Source organism: Lampetra fluviatilis, chromosome 2, assembly GCF_964198595.1.
Source record: "Lampetra fluviatilis chromosome 2, kcLamFluv1.1, whole genome shotgun sequence".
Taxonomy (NCBI): Eukaryota; Metazoa; Chordata; class Hyperoartia; order Petromyzontiformes; family Petromyzontidae; genus Lampetra; species Lampetra fluviatilis.
Genome location: NC_136276.1, coordinates 24984704 through 25001267, shown reverse-complemented (window position 1 = coordinate 25001267; position 16564 = coordinate 24984704). Strand labels below are relative to the sequence as shown.

The following is a 16564-nucleotide window of genomic DNA, read 5'->3' as shown; positions in this document are numbered from 1 at the left end:
CAGGGCCTATCTAATAATGCAGGCCCTAAATGAGAACGATCTCACAGTGATTAAGAGCGATGCTGATGTTAATACTCAGTCTGCACTGAAGCACATGATGTTGAGAACAAAAATAAATCAATGAGGTGTATGTACAGTATTTAATCCTGATTCCATTCGAGCCACTGGCTTTGATGCCATTTTATCAGTTTTTTTATTAGTTATATTTTCTTATTGAACAAAGTGTCACCGAGTCTCAAGCCTCTTCTTTCGGGATCGTGCGACGTTTCACAGTCGACGGTGATGTTGCGATCTTTTCCCCAATGGCGCGTATTGTTACCGGTCAAGCAGGTCGTGGATCGAAACCACGAACTTCTGCAACAAATGGCAAAACACGCTGTCGCTGAACCACGTTATCCATCTGTGTGTTTGTAATGTAGCACAATGGAACTCCAATAAAATCTGCGGTTGTAATAACTCCTAACATTTACGGCTAAAGATCACGGAATTTTTTTTCTTTTTTTATTTCAGGTTGACTCCAAAAGTATCTGAAAGTTTTATGAGTTAAAAGAAACAAAAAACTCCACATCGCAGCGTGAGTTCACGGCACCTTCTGCGGGTGGCATGTGCGTTGAAGTCACACACACCGAGAGAGAGTGATTGGAACGTGGCTGCTGTGTTCAAGCACGTGGCGGCACGTACTTCGCACAGAGATGCAACTTAACGCGCACGTGGAGACGCTGAAATAGAGATCCGGCAGATCACAGGGGCAGCGTGAACGCCACCTGTGCCGCACACGTGCACACCTGAGCAGCGGCTTCAAAGACACCCGTCCCGCACCGCTTGCAAACAAAATCATAATTTCCCTCGTGGTGTCTCGCGAATTCTGGGCAGAGATCGTTTCGCGGCGCCCAAAAAAATCCGTGAATTTCGCGTGATTTGGGATTGTCACCACGTGATGTGGGATTGTCACCCCCACGTGGTGTGGGATTGTCACCACGTGGTGTGGGATTGTGACCACGTGATGTGGGATTGTCACCCCACGTGATGTGGGATTGTCACCACGTGGTGTGGGATTGTGACCACGTGATGTGGGATTGTCACCACGTGATGTGGGATTGTCACCACGTGGTGTGGGATTGTGACCACGTGGTGTGGGATTGTCACCCCACGTGATGTGGGATTGTCACCCCACGTGATGTGGGATTGTCACCACGTGGTGTGGGATTGTGACCACGTGATGTCGGATTGTCACCCCACGTGATGTGGGATTGTCACCCCACGTGATGTGGGATTGTCACCACGTGGTGTGGGATTGTGACCACGTGGTGTGGGATTGTGACCACGTGATGTGGGATTGTCACCCCACGTGATGTGGGATTGTCACCCCACGTGATGTGGGATTGTCACCACGTGGTGTGGGATTGTGACCACGTGATGTGGGATTGTCACCCCACGTGATGTGGGATTGTCACCCCACGTGATGTGGGATTGTCACCACGTGGTGTGGGATTGTGACCACGTGGTGTGGGATTGTGACCACGTGATGTGGGATTGTCACCCCACGTGATGTGGGATTGTCACCCCACGTGATGTGGGATTGTCACCCCACGTGATGTGGGATTGTCACCACGTGGTGTGGGATTGTCACCACGTGGTGTGGGATTGTGACCACGTGATGTGGGATTGTCACCCCACGTGATGTGGGATTGTCACCCCACGTGATGTGGGATTGTCACCACGTGATGTGGGATTGTGACCACGTGGTGTGGGATTGTGACCACGTGATGTGGGATTGTCACCACGTGATGTGGGATTGTCACCCCACGTGGTGTGGGATTGTGACCACGTGATGTGGGATTGTGACCACGTGATGTGGGATTGTGACTGCGCGGGGGGGGGCGGAAGGGGGCCGGTGGGGTGGGGTAGGGGGGCAGGGGTGGCGAACTCGAGGTGGGGTGGTTTAGACATTGCCATGGAGCCATTGGGGGTGTCGGAAAGTTTAGGATTTACTAAATTTTTGGAGTTTCACTGCGGTTTATTTCGATTGCGTAGCACATTACTGCATTATAATTTATTAAAAAGGAAAATAGTAGCGTATGGGAAACTTAAGTACGTGCACTACGTTAGTAATGGATTAAGTTGTATTATTTATTCTCCCTCAGCTTTGCAATTATAAAGGAACACAGATTAAGAAATGATGTAGACTCTGTGTTATGTGCACTGTAATCGCGAGAGTCGTAAGCTGCACTGTTTTATCAGGCGTACCGTTTCGCCTTTATATTTTAAAAAAACTCAACTCAAATAGAAGCTCACCTGTGTAAATGTTTACTTTTCTTGGCAAGTTTTAATGGAATATATGGGAAGCTCCTCGAAGCCGATTGCACATAATTGCTCTGCCATCGCAGCCGAGTGGCCCCAGCAGCAGCGCTTGGTACCGCCGTGGGCACGACGTCCCTGCTGCCTCTGGTGACCCAGCGGGCACCGCGCCGTGCAGCCCGCAAGGTCATGCCGACTCTCTCTGTGCACGAGTACTGGCACTTGACGACGACGCCATCGTCGTAACGCATAAAGCGCGGCAATGAAGGTTGAGCCGATGGCACAAGTCTCATGAATTATGGGCGACTGCACCGGCAAACCTGGGGGTTTTGGGCTGTTTGCGAAAAATACCGTGTTCCCGTCAAGAATTGAGATATGAATAAAATCTCGCCAACAATTGATGCTTTTCCAATGAAGGTGTACTTGCAGCGGGCTATGCATCTTATTTGAGCTGCATTTCAAGGAGACATTGATGCAATCAATGTGTCCCAATTTTGAACACACATGTAGGATGGACAACAACATGGACATTAAAAGTGTGTTGTTGTTCGGAGCCATGGAAGGAACCGAGAAGAGAGGAAGACCTCACAGGGAACGGCTGGACGACGACGACATAAGTGTTTGGTGCCAGAAAGATGTGGCCTCTACTTGAGCATAGTATTAGCACAAGACAGAAGAAAGTGGAAATAAATGATGAAATATACAGTGGACACGTATGGGCTATCTGCCCATGGATTGTGATGATGATGATTGATGGAATGTGATTTTGTAAGTATCCAGGCCAAATCCATTGAGATAGCCTCCATTTTTAATTTCAAAGGCAAAGGCGCAGCCCTGCAATTGCCCACTCATGACACTGCTTGCGGAAGGCCCTCCACTTGAGGGAGCTCTAGAGAGCCCCGCCAGTGGTTATTGTGCCCTACTCTTCTCCGCTGGCTACACATCTTGGTGGAAGTGTGAATACCCCCACTTTACTCCACCACAGGGAAAATGCCGATCGACTTGCTGCGGTTGCCCATGCAAAGCTAGTATGGAGGAGGTTGTGGCTTCAATCCTGACCCTGACGCCTGCTGTATATTTGGAGTTTGCACGTCTCTCTCTTCGTGGTCGCGTGGATTTTTCTCCGGGTCCTCCAGTTTTTCCCTCCACACTTCGAATCAACGTCACGCGTTCAGAGTATTTGGCTGCTCCAAATTTCCACATGATAAGCCGCTTCGTTGAGCCATCGTGTGTGACCAGGTCGCTTTGAAAGAGAGCTATATAGCCCAGTGGGCCCTACCTGGTAAAATTAAATAAACAAACGCCGCTGGGTGGACAGAGGAACTGGCGCGGGGAGATTTAAGAAACTTCCACAGTCGTTTCCAACGACCGCGCCGGCAGCATCCACCTTGCGTGCTGAAGTGGTCACGGACCGAGCGTGGACAACGCATGGGAACCCCGTCATTGCGCATCGCTGCGGTAATTGGGGCTCGCCGCAACGGGGGTTCCCATTCCCAGCGGCGGTGCCGCGATCGCCTCCCAGCTCCCGCGCACCACCGCACCTGCGTGCACCAATTCCACTGTGGTGAAGGCCACTGTTGAATGGAAGGTTACGTTAAACACGTTTTAAAAGAGGTGCTGTCGAGCCAAGCTTGCACGAGAACGATATGATACTGGGTACTTTTTACTAAAGCTAACAAAAACTTTTTTTTTTATTTTAGCAGGTAAGGCCCCACTGAGCTATGTACTTTTTTAGACGTGACCTAGCCATCACAAATGATAGCCTACCGAAGTGGCTCACCACGTGGACATTTACAGCGGCCAAATACTCTGAACGCACGTTGAATGTAGTTGTGGAGGGAAATACCGGAAGACCCTGAGACAAGTCCACGCAACCACGGGGAGAGCATGCAAACTCCAAATATACAGCAGGCGTCAGTGGTCGGGATCAAACCCACGACCTCCTGCATACCAGGCGAGGTAGTTAACATCTCATTAACGCCAGTAGTTTTTAGGAAAGCAGGAGAAGTGTCTATGGAAACTACTGTATATGCCTCACGGACAGACAACATTTACCACTGCTTGCAGGAAGTAGCCGACCGGCTCAGTAAAAATGTTATTTTCTTTTCTTACAATTATTAAAGTGTGCATAATATATAGCAATGCATTATGAATATTCGAGCTACGTTGCTTTTATGTACAGAAAATCATGCAGAAATTCCTCATGTCATCATATATGGTCGTAAGATGTCCAATGAACGATTGTTTGACCGTTTTCCTTTCTTTACCCAGTAAAATCCAGTTGAGTCTCAAGTATTTATCCTGGAGAACTCCGATGAGCTATGAAGCTCTTTTTTGTCACAGATGTCCGGTAGGGGTGGGTCATAAAGTTACAACAACAAAACACCCGAGAACCCAGAAGAATCCCATGCAGAACAGGGGGACTACACACGGAGAGGTGCCCGAGTCGGGAATCGAACCCGGGTCCTTCTTGACGTGAGCACAGGCGTTACCACTGCATCACTGCCACCGTGGCCATGCTGCCCATTCGATCTGCCGCGTCGCTCTCTCCGCCAGGGGTCAAGTTCACGTTCCACACATTGCACCTGGAGAGCCAGCACGACTACCTGCTGGTGACGGAGAGTGGCAGCTTCGCGTCCCCCCTGGCGCGGATCACGGGCGCCGCACTCCCGCCGCCTCTCAGCGCCGGGACGCTCGGCAACTACCAGGCCCAGCTGCGCTTCGTCTCCGACTTCTCCATGTCCTACGAGGGCTTCAACATCACGTTCAGCGGTACGGTGCGCACGCGCCCGCACACGCGCATCTCCCACAGCCGTACTGGGACTGACGAGGGGGTGGGGCGTCGCTCTGGGGGCAGCCGCGATATAATGTTTTACGACATGACGATTGTCGTAATATTGTTTTTTTTTTGGCTCGGCCATCGAACAAAGGCGATGGTCACTGCATAACGTGGCGCTTTCAGATGCGCTCCCGCGACCGTCTGGAACACTCTTCCTTCTGATATTGGAAGCCACTGGAGCTATGCACTTTGAAATAATCTAGGTTGAAAACTCATTTCTTGGAAAGTGCTTTTTGTGTTTAGTTTGTTGTCCTTCCCCCGCACCTCCGATTCGCATGGTTGCCTATGTACGGTGGGAAAGAAACTTCGATATACATACATATATCATATGCCGTAACTTTGCAATTGTGTGTCGCAATTTTATCCTGTTTTGTGTCTTTCTGTAAAAGGGAATATACCTAAACGTTCTTAAACTGCACTTCACTCAATGTAAGCCTGCCATGAGCCTTATAGTAATTGCGATCTATAGTGCTTTTAATGCACATGCTGTCAGTTACACTAAACTAATTCAACAATGAACTGTTCTACAAAGTTTTTTATGTCATATAACTGCCATGCTGTCAGTAAAGTTCTAAAACATTTACATACATTTTAGAGATGATATTTATTGATATACAACTTTAATACTGAGTTATTCCAATGTTTTTCCAAAAAATAAAATTATATTCCACAGCAACGGCACCTCCGATTAGCACGGTTGGCTACGTACGGTGCAAAAAAAGTTCAACATAATACACACATCTCGAGCTATCCACTTTTCCATTTAGATTAAAAACCCACTTCTTTAGAGCTTATTTTGTGTTTAGTTTGTTGTCCTTCTCCCACACCTCCGATTAGCCCGGTTGGCTGCGTAGGGTGAGAAAGAAGTTCAACATACATATGTATGAGTATGGGTATCTATGGGTTTCTGTGGGTCTCTGTGGGTGTCTATGGTCTATGAATCTCTGGATCTCTGTAGGTGAACCTCTTCCTTCTGATATTAGGAACCCAATGGAGCTATGCACTTTTCAACCATCTAGATTGAAAACTAATTTCTTTAGAACTGCTTTTTGTGTCAAATTTGTTGTCCATCTTCCGCACCTCCGATTGGCACAGTTGTCTATTTACAGTGTGAAAGAAGTTCAACATACATACGTTCTCTGTGGGTCTCTATGATTATATATTTCTCTGGATCTCTGTGGGTCTCGGTGGGTCTCTTCCTTCCGATATTAGGAACCCAGTTGAGCTGCACTTTTTAATCATCAAATATTGAAAACTCATTTATTTAGAACTTATTTTCGTGTTTCATTTGTTGTCCTTCCCCCACACTTCTAATAAGGACGGTTGGCTACGCACGGTGTGAAAGCAGTTCAACATACATACGTACAACCATGATGTAATGCTGGTTAGTTGAACAAATGATACCATAACCGCAGATTTTATCTCGTAGTACGGCCATATCATGGCAACCGTAACTTGTGTGTTCAAGGATCTCCATGGATACGATTGGAGCCTACGTCAAGCGGTGCCCTGTCGAGTGATGCATAACCTTGATACGGTAACCATGGGGGATCGTGTGATACCGTAACTGCTATGTAATTGATGTACTTTGAGAGGTACTTTACGTTTTACGATCCCTCTACATAACGCACACTTGGTTCTTTGCAAGAGTGGCCATTGACATTATTTCAATTTGTTTTGAGGCAATTTACTAAATGCCCTGCGTAGAATAGATTTACAGCCTTCCGGTTTTTAAATATTATTCAGCTCAGGTGAAATAATTTTTTTAAAAGATATAATTCAATCATAAATTTGGAGAAAAAAAGCCCTTGATAGTTGCTTCCACAATAATTATTCATGGCAGGTGTATCTCTTACAAGGTTTCAAAGGGGCAAAGTGAGTTTGAAGAAAATGGTTATCCTTATTTTTTTATCACAACCATTATTACCCAGCGCATTAATTTTGCATTCCCACGGAGCATGATGGGCAACACCAGAACTCCAATCTTGAGTAATTTCAATAAAAATGAAATTTTGTCCAACAGCCTCTCGGCTTTCCATATCAATGTTAGCCAGCAGCATAAGCAGTCACTTAAGCCAGAGAGCTCTTGCCTGTTTTTAACTTCTGGATCTCATTAGCACAGTCATGCTTGTTCAAAAAAACGCAGCCAGAGCGCGCAATACAAACGTTGAGATGCCATTAGATGTAAAAAAAGAAAAACCATGCACTTCATTGCAAGGCCACCACGGCCACTGGCGGCCCCTGGTGGCCTTGAGTGCGGCCCCTGATGTGAGGCCCCCGGCAATACACAAAGAGTGAAAACACCCCTCCCTCAACCATCATCATCATGCTGCCATCAAACCCCCAATGGTTTCAAATGTGTGGCGGCCCTCACATTGATGATGTCTTCGTGGCGAAAGTGCCCCCTCTGAAAATGTATGAAGAACACTGCCATACACAAACTCGGTGAGTGCTGCTGTGGTGCAATATGGTCCAGAATTGCCTTGCTTATGTAGTGGTTCTATTTAGATGCACTCTTGAGTATGGAGGCAACACGTTTTATTCACTAACACAACACAGGTAAGTCTACACTCACGGGATAATGACTAAGGGTGGTGACCACCCTGGATAGCTACATAACACTCACGGGAACACTATATAATCTGCCGGGCCAGCTAACATGTTGCCCGGCTCTCAACTTCTCTCTCGCCCGAAGATCGAGGATCCAGGACTTGGCGGGCGGGCCCCATCTCTCTTCAGCAGCACTCAATGCCCCAGCTGCGCCCCTGGCCACGCCCCATTCCAGATTGTTCTCGAGGGCTCTGGTACCTCATCACGTGTCCCTCTCACCCCCTTTGGGAGTAGCCCCTTCCACCTCGTCCGGTCACGTGTCCTCCAGGGTTCACCAAAAGGCCACGTCATCACGTGCTCTCTCTCTCTCTCTCACCATTGCCAGGGCCATGCCACCACAGCACCCCCTTCCACTGGGTATTGTGGCTGACCTCTAGTGACGTCTAGTATGTCACTAAATCACCCCCCCCCCTTTCATAATATACAGCTGTCCCGGCTGTGACTATCTGCAAAAGAAGATAAGAGTGTGCCCCCCAACAACAATAAAGAACAACCGACAAGCGAACAACAATAAATAACCACAGTATGCACAATAATCACAGAGTCAAAACAACAACAACAATAAAGCAAAGGAAATTTAGCAATATACAAGGCCCGTTTCACACCCACTCCCACCTCCAGCATGACCCTACGCCTGCGTGTGTGGCAACACCCACGAGCATATAAAGAAGCAGGTTCAGCCAATGAATTCCCTGACTCATGAGTGTTGCAAAAAGCAGGCAGCGCAGGGGAACAACACGGTGGGAAAAAGTCACTTGAACCGGTTAGTCTTTGAACGAGTCCTCGTTGCCAGGCCCCCAAGCGAGGTGGGCATAAGCTCCTTGGAGGGCCTGGGGGAAAGTGAAGGATGGCCTAACGGGCACGGCCCCTCCTGGAAATCACTGACGGCAGCAAGAGGACGAGTGGGCGATGGTTGCTCCCCCCTTGGTGGTCAATCCGCGGCCGGCGCAACCGGTGACGGCGAGGGCATCAGGTGCTTTGATCCTGCGGGTGGAATCACAGAACTTCCCTGAGGCACAACCTCAGCGGATGCCCGCCCCAGCTCGTCGGACACACCAGACACTCGACCCTTGAAAAGTGGGGATAAAGGGACCACGCGAGGCGCAATAAATTATTTGAGGCGTGACGGGTGTTCGAACCATCGCCGACGACCGAACTGAATCTGCACACATTGTGGCCTGTTAGCTTGTATCACATCGACTGGGCCTCGCCATGGCTTGTATAACTTGGGGGATGGACCCACCGGTACCTGAGGACAGTGCAACCAGGCTCTGTCCCCCGGGGTCCACTTTGTCCCCTGCACACGTAGCCCCCTTAACCTTTCATTTGCCGATTGCCCTAAGACCGAATTCTCTCTGGAAGCTTCCTGTGCTTCCAACACATGCTGAAGGTTAAGGCGCATGGAGTCAGGCATATTAGTCTTCGACTTAGACCATCCCGTGTCAAGTTGAACATCAATCGCAGGATCTTGTTCCCTCCCATATAAAAAAAAAATGGCGAAAAGCCAGTGGAAGCGTGAGGAGCCATTCGATAGGCGATGTGCGAACCTTTTTGGTGGCCTTCAGTAATTTGGACGAAAATATTTTGCCCTGATCCGTCAGGAGGCGTTCCTGAGCCCCCTTATCTAGTACATACCCATTAAAGAATGCCTTAGTAATCGCCGTAGCTGACTGGTTCGGAAGCGGTCAAGCCATCGGCCAGCGAAAAAAATATTCAACCCGCACCAATAAGTACCGATTACCTCACGGCGTGGTCGGAAACAGGCCCAGGGCGTGAAGCGCAATGAGTTCGTTTATGCGGGACACAGAGATCGATTGCAATGGCGGACAGGCCAATTTCGGAGGGGGTTTCCGACGTGTGTATTGCACGCACCCCTTCAGAACGTTGTATACATCCCCCGACATGCCAGGCCAGAAGAAATCGAGCTTAACAGTCGTAAGCGTTTTCTGCATGCCAAGGTGCATGAGCCGTTCGTGCACCGCCCAGATGACTCTGCCCCTCAAGACAGTGGGTACCACAATATTGTAACGATGCAACCCGCCGTCCCAGCACATCAACAGACCCCCTTTCCGGATCACTGGGGCCACCCCGCGTCGGTCCACCCCCTCAACAGCATTTGTGACCCGTCATCTTAGCCTCAACAAGGAGGAATCCTCTGCCTGGAGGCGTCCCCATTCTGCACGGGTCAATCCCACGGGTCTGTCGCTATCCCCGACGCATTGATGATGTGTCCCAAATATCTCACTGATCGTTGGAGCAGGTGGCATTTCTGTGGCTAAAATTTTAAGTTCGCGTCCCGCATCTTTAGGAAAACTGCATGCAACCATTGCAAATGCTCTTTGAACGTACGGCCAAAAACTATCACATCATCTAGGTAAATCAAACAGCAGTCCCGCTGGAGTTCCGCCAACACCAGCTCCATAAGCCTCTGAAATGTAGCCGGCGTGGAGTAGAGCCCCATCGGAAGCCGGTTAAATTTAAACAAACCTTGCGGTGTCTGGAACGCGGTTTTAGGTTTCGAACTCTCATCCAACGGCAATTACCAAAATCCTGACAACAAGTCAATGGTAGAGAAAAACCGCACCCCGGACAGAGCATCCAAGGAATCGTCCATACGCGGGAGTGGGTATGCGTCAGCAACAGAACCCTTATTCAGTTTGCGAAAGTCCAATGCAAAATCGCAGACTCCCATCATGTTTCTTGACAAGCACGATGGGTGCACCCCACGGACTGTTCGACGGTGAAATAACGTCAGCAGCCAACATTTCGTCTACCGACTTAATCTGTAAGGGTTTTGTCGGATGGGGGCGGCATCTCCTGTATCGATGTGGTGGCGCAGGAGAGTCATGCGACTAATGTCGTATTTCCCCTTACTAAAAACGTCAGAAAATTCCCACAAGAGTGAGCGCAATTCGGTTCTTTGAGCGCCTGACATATCAGGGTTTTCGGAACAGAGAGTGTCTATCCACCTCTCATCGCTCGGCGCACCCTGCTCTGAAGCCGAGGTGACCCCAACCTTACCAAGAATTTTGTCGCTGCAACTTGCAGCGGACGCAAAACAGTCCCTGCCTGTATAACGGACGTGGCCAACCCAGTGTTGAGGACCTGAATAAAGGGTTCCTGGTCTCGGCACACCAAGGTCTGGGCCTCCGCTAGTGTTAACCCCCGACTCGCTTTATTTGAGGGTCCCAGTAGGATCCCTTCGGCGGTTGCCCTGTGATCGAGCTGCTTCCGCAGTCGCAGGGGCACCAGCATTTGCGCTACGGGCGGAATTTTTCCAGTCTTACTCGTCACAGCATGGACTGTGGCATTAGCTGTGCGCAATCGAGTTGGAAAAGAAAGAAAAGGCAATCGGCGGCCCGATGGCAACTCGATGCAGCCCTGATCTATCAGGATTTTCAGGGGCATCTTTCCTCAGAAATCGGTGCCCAGTAGAGAGGGCACTGCCAAGGATTTCAAAACTAGTACTGGCCCGGTCAACTGGATGTCACCTACTGTTGTGGTAATTGACCCATGATCCCTAGGGATCCCCCGTTCGTGGCGAAACACGGAACGGCGACAGGTTGAAGAATGCAAGAGTGTTTGGGCAAAATATAAAAAATCAACTCCGAGATAATAGTAGCGGACTCTCCGGTGTCGATGAGCACTCTAACTTCCATCCCTTGTACTGTCCCTACAATGGCCAATGAGCCAGCCGCCGCAGCGACAACCCGATGTGCAAACTTCGACCATTGACGAGGCCGATACAAGGAAATCCGGAATGCCCACACTCTCTGACCCTATCCGAGCCAACACCGTGCAAACCCACACCGACGTGTGAGCTAGGTGAATTAGGTGGTGCGTCTCGACTTGCCTGGGGGCCCGGTAGAGATGAGGACGACCGGGTGGAGGACGACGGTGGTCCATGGAGTCTTCCTCGCACAGCGCGGCATCCCTTCGCGATGTGCCCCGGCAGACCACAGTCGAAGCGGACGATGGGGCTGCTCCTCGGGCGAGAGAAGGTCCCTCTCCGCTGGTCTCGCCCTCCTCGTTGCTCAGCGTCGATCTTCCTCCATCAGTTGTCGTTGCTTAACGCGCATACTTGCGAATCTTTCACGTCTTTGGGTGCATCCGGAGCAATGGAAGAACCAGTGCATGCTGCCACCCCCACTCGGCGTTGAAGACTAAGATTTGCTTGGAGGCATTGTGTGATGTAAAGAGAAGATAAATTTACGTCCTCCGTAGCTGACAGGACCACATGCAGTTCCTGAGCCAGTGCCAGCAAGCGCTCCAGCACTAGTGAGTCTAAGCCATCCTGTTCCATTTTCGGAAATGCCGCCTGTGCTAACGATAGCAAAGTGCTGCGGAATGCGAGAGGCGTCTCAGATTCCCCTCGAGTCCGCGCGGCAAATTTTTGACGAACGTTGGATGGCGGATCAAAAATCGCTGCCATCTGCATGAAGGCCCGCGGCAACATGTCCCTGTTGGTGGCTGGGATGGCGTAGAATGCCGCCAAGGCGTCGTCATCTAGTGCGGTGGGGAGAGCACGGAGCGCCTCCACCTCCGTCCAACCCGCCAACTCACAGTTCGCCATGAAGCGCCTCCTGAACGCTTCCCAGTCGCCACCTGACGCCGTAAATTATTTGACAAATGGAAGTCGTCGCCATAGAGGTGGAACCGCAATCGTCGCCGGATGTGGAGCTTCAGAGATGGCGGGAAGATCTCCCCGTCCGACCGCCAAGATGGCGGTGGTGCGCGCGGACAGCTCATCTGAAGATTCCCGCGCGCAGGAAATGGTGGCTGCGGCGTCGACCCCTCTCAACTCCGGCGCTCTGGTCCCTGGTGGCGGCTCCTCGTGGTCCAGCTCAGAGACCAACACCGCTGTGGTAGCCAGCAGCTCGGCGAGGCGTGCGCGGCACGCCCTGCGGTCTCTCCCCGATGGCGGCGAGGCTGCGTCGTGAAACTCCTGACGCTGCTCCGCCGGCAGCACCGCCTCGCTCTCCTTCTCCAGGGTTGCAACAGCATGGGTTGTTTGGGGAATGATCCCCTCTTCATCCTCTTTTTCCGTACGGTTAACTACTTCCGACACCAAATGTAGTGGGTTCTATTGAGACGCACTCTTGAGCATGGAAGCAACACGTTTTATTTACTAATACAACACAGGTAAGTCTACACTCGCGGGATAACGACCAAGGGTGGTGACCACCCTGGATAGCTACATAACACTCACGGGAACACTATATAATCTGCCGAGCCAGCTAACACGTTGCCCGGCTCTCGACGACTTCTCTCACGCCCGAAGACCGAGGATCCAGGACTTGGCGGTAGGGCCCCATCTCTCTTCAGCAGCACTCCAACGACAAAGACCACGCCGGGTTCTCCGCCCCGGTGTATATCCGCTCCACCCCATTCCAACTTCTTCTCAAGGGCTCTGGTACCTCATCACGTGTCCCTCTCACCCCCCTTTGGGGGTAGCCCCTTCCACCTCGTCCGGTCACGTGCCCTCCTGGGTTCACCCAAAGGCCACGTCCTCACGCGCTCTTTCTCTCACCATTGCCAGGGCCATGCCCCTACAGCACCCCCTTCCACTGGGCACTGTGGTTGCCCTTTAGTGACGTCTCGTATGTCACTACACTTAAACAAATGCTGCTTGGATAGCACTGACTGGCTGGTGCAGAAAGCCAATTGGCTGGTGGACTAAGCAACGCTGTCAATGTGTGGAGACACAGAGCGGAGTTCTGCTTGCGTTTGCCTCTTTTAAGTTACTCCTAAGAAGGACACCGATCCTCTTGGGGTTTCAATGAAAACGTGAACATGTGGGTCTCACTTTGATAATGAAAGAGAGGCACCGTGTAAGCCCCTTGTGTAGGTTATTTTATTTTAAACAGCTCTTTCCCGTGTCACGCGTGTGCGCCTGTTGACGAAGAGAGGTGGGGGGGCGTTCGAGCTTTTTGCGTTTGGACTCTCAGAGAGCCACCTGCTCGTGCAACATCGTAACCATCGCTTCTTCTGACAGCCTCATTTAAAACTCCCGGCGGTGAAGTATCCAACCCTTGGGCCACTTGAGCCACGCACAGAAATGTCCCCAACGTAGCGCCTTAAATAGAATGAATACACCCAGTGTGCTAATCTCTCAGTGCCACTGATCCATATAGGCCCTCTGAGTTTCTCTTCATAAATAACATTACACGCTCTGTGGACGTCCAACCAACCGTAAGCTACACGATCCGCCGAGCACCCTGAGGCCACAGTGAGACACTCTCAGTCTCCAGCGCTCTCCCCGCTCACTCGATTCCCTCTCAACCTGCATCGATGCATTTTGTATTGTGTTGTAGACGCCAGTTGTAATGGATTTGTGTCTTCAGTGTGCAGTATAATGTGTATTGTATGCATATATGATCAATGCACCTATCTTATGTGTATGTCCATTATAAAAAGGTCAAGCAGATAAACATGATCAACAGCCACGTGGGTGATTATTTGTGCTATTAACGACGGCTCGTTGTAAATGGGCCAAACCGTAAACAGCAATGACATATTTGCACATGACAAAAGCCTCAAACGATTCTAAATAGATTCTGATGTTGACCTTCTGACCTGTATATGAATACCATCTGGATTTGGCAACTGTACAACGTCGGAGCCTGCTTGCAACGTGCGCGTGTATAAATCGTTGTCATTTAATGAGAAAAGGGCACACGCCCAATTATTATCCTATCGGCAAAAGGAGATGACTTAGTGGCGATTCATTTGAAAGTTTGGAGTTATTACGCAATTAAACCCCTGTAACGTTTGGCGTCACTTGTTCTCCACTTTGCCAGGGTGTAGTGGCATCGTTTGGGCTGGGTGACCTCTTGACCTTTGCAAGAGAGGGCATACTTTTGTTTCTTTCCACAACAATTACCACTCCCGACTGTGAATTGAAGCAGGGCGGGGTTGTCGGTTCGATCCCGACTCTGACGCTTGTATGTTTGGAGCTTGCGTGTTTCTCTCCCCGTGGTCGCGTGGATTCTTCGCTGGTTCCGCTGTATTTTCCCTCCACATTTAGAATTAACATGCGTTTAGAGTATTTGGCTGATGTAAATTTCTACGTGATAAACCATTTCGTCCAGATATCATTGGCGATAGTGAGGTCGCTTCTGAAAAAGAGCTATGTAGCTCAGTGGGCCTTACCTTGTAAAATAAAATAAAAATTGGTTTGGTTTAAATATTTAGCCATTGGTGCAGGGGAGCCATGCACCGCTGCACGCGACCCGTGCAGCGGTGCATGGCGGCGTCGTGCTCCAACGGTGGTGCAGAAAGGGCACGGGCGGTTGTGTGCATCACAGCTGTGCCTAGTGGTGGAAAAATTTTAATCTAGAAACGCCGCAATGAAGTCTGGACCGGTCCCTCTCGGTGTGGGAGGACGGTGAGAGTGCGTTCGCCTCGTCTCTCATCGCAGATGTAGAGGAGCGGAGGCCTGGTAACAAGACATTATTTCCAAAAAACGACGTTCAGAATCATCAGAATGTTTTTATTTGGACTGGAAGAATCTGATGAGCTGTAAAGCTCCTTTTTCACAGATGTCCAGTATGTTGATGGCAGTGGTTGGGAATGAGGCGTGTTGTATATGTTGGTTATCAAAATTTGTTATGTTGTATGCGTGCGTGGGTGAAATTATTATGTTGTATATGTGGGTTATGAATATTCAGTGAAAATAATAATAATCAAATGAAATTTGGCCAAATGTGTAATTATCCGGAAATATGTTAATTTATGTAATTATGCACATTTAATTATGCCAATTCGAGAGGTAATCGTAGTAATTATGCGAGTGGGTGTAATTATGATAATGCAAGTCGTTATGATAACCAGACCCCGCCTCGGTGACGAGGGTGGGTTATCGATCGGAATAAGGCAATTAATCGTATGCAGTTATGCAGGTGTGGTGTAAGTATGCAAGATTAGCTTAGATTAACTCGGCATCGTTGTCTAGGTTCGTCTCATTCTCGCTTTAACATTCCCAGAGTGGGTATTCGTGGTTATATTTTAGGTCCCCGGTTCACCCCGTTATCTCTTTAACATTTACTGAGTATGTATTAGTGTGTTTATTAAGGTCACCAAGTTCAGATCTCAACGCAGAAGCAGATCTTATGCATAGATTTTAGGAAAAAATCACACAACCACTTCTGTATTAATCAATTTATTACTAATTCAACCTCAACTATGATATAGTATGCGAACTCTCAATCCCGGAACGTCAACACGGCATCAATACAGTATCATCAACGATTGTCTGATTTCACTTTGACAACGGCACATGGATCCCGCATAACGCGATGGTTGTTAGTGAGAGAGAGAGTCGTTAAAATATGCAAATACTATGCTAAGAAAAACCTTAACGTTAATGAATGATTATACTCAATATTGTTCACGCAGTACCGCACTCCTTATTGATCATACGCAACCCTTATCACGTTGTTAACACCTTGGGTCACGGGACAGTTGAATATTCTGTAGAGGATGCGAGTACGTGCGGCGATTATGACTGAAAGATACTTGAAAGATTATACGGCGATAAAAAAAAACAATCAAAAACAGTTATTATTCTTAAAGGCACCAATCTCAACAGATACATCGGCAGGTTATTTGACAACAGAATGGCTTGGAGTAAGGGCCTGCGACGGTGCTCCTTTTCCGAAGATCGTTATCTTATACCAAGTTTACTAATTGGGGACCAGATCACCTGATAAGGATCTGGTGGGCCACCACTCCCCACGTGAGCGTGGCTCGGCGGAAGGAGGTGCCAAGAATCAATTCGTATTGATGGATCTGTTGGGAATTTATGCGATTAAGAGT

The 16564-nt window shown here is 49.3% G+C and overlaps 1 protein-coding gene across 4 annotated transcripts in view; it reads left to right on the top strand.

Moving 5' to 3' along the window:
* Window positions 1–16564, top strand: part of LOC144944586 (CUB and sushi domain-containing protein 1-like) — a 785462-nt gene that overhangs the window by 580527 nt on the left and 188371 nt on the right. For all 4 annotated transcript variants that reach the window (XM_078872870.1, XM_078872887.1, XM_078872877.1 and 1 more), the window contains exon 20: window positions 4855–5070. In XM_078872870.1, the coding sequence (XP_078728996.1) occupies window positions 4855–5070 (216 nt within the window). The remainder of the gene's footprint in view (window positions 1–4854; window positions 5071–16564) is intronic.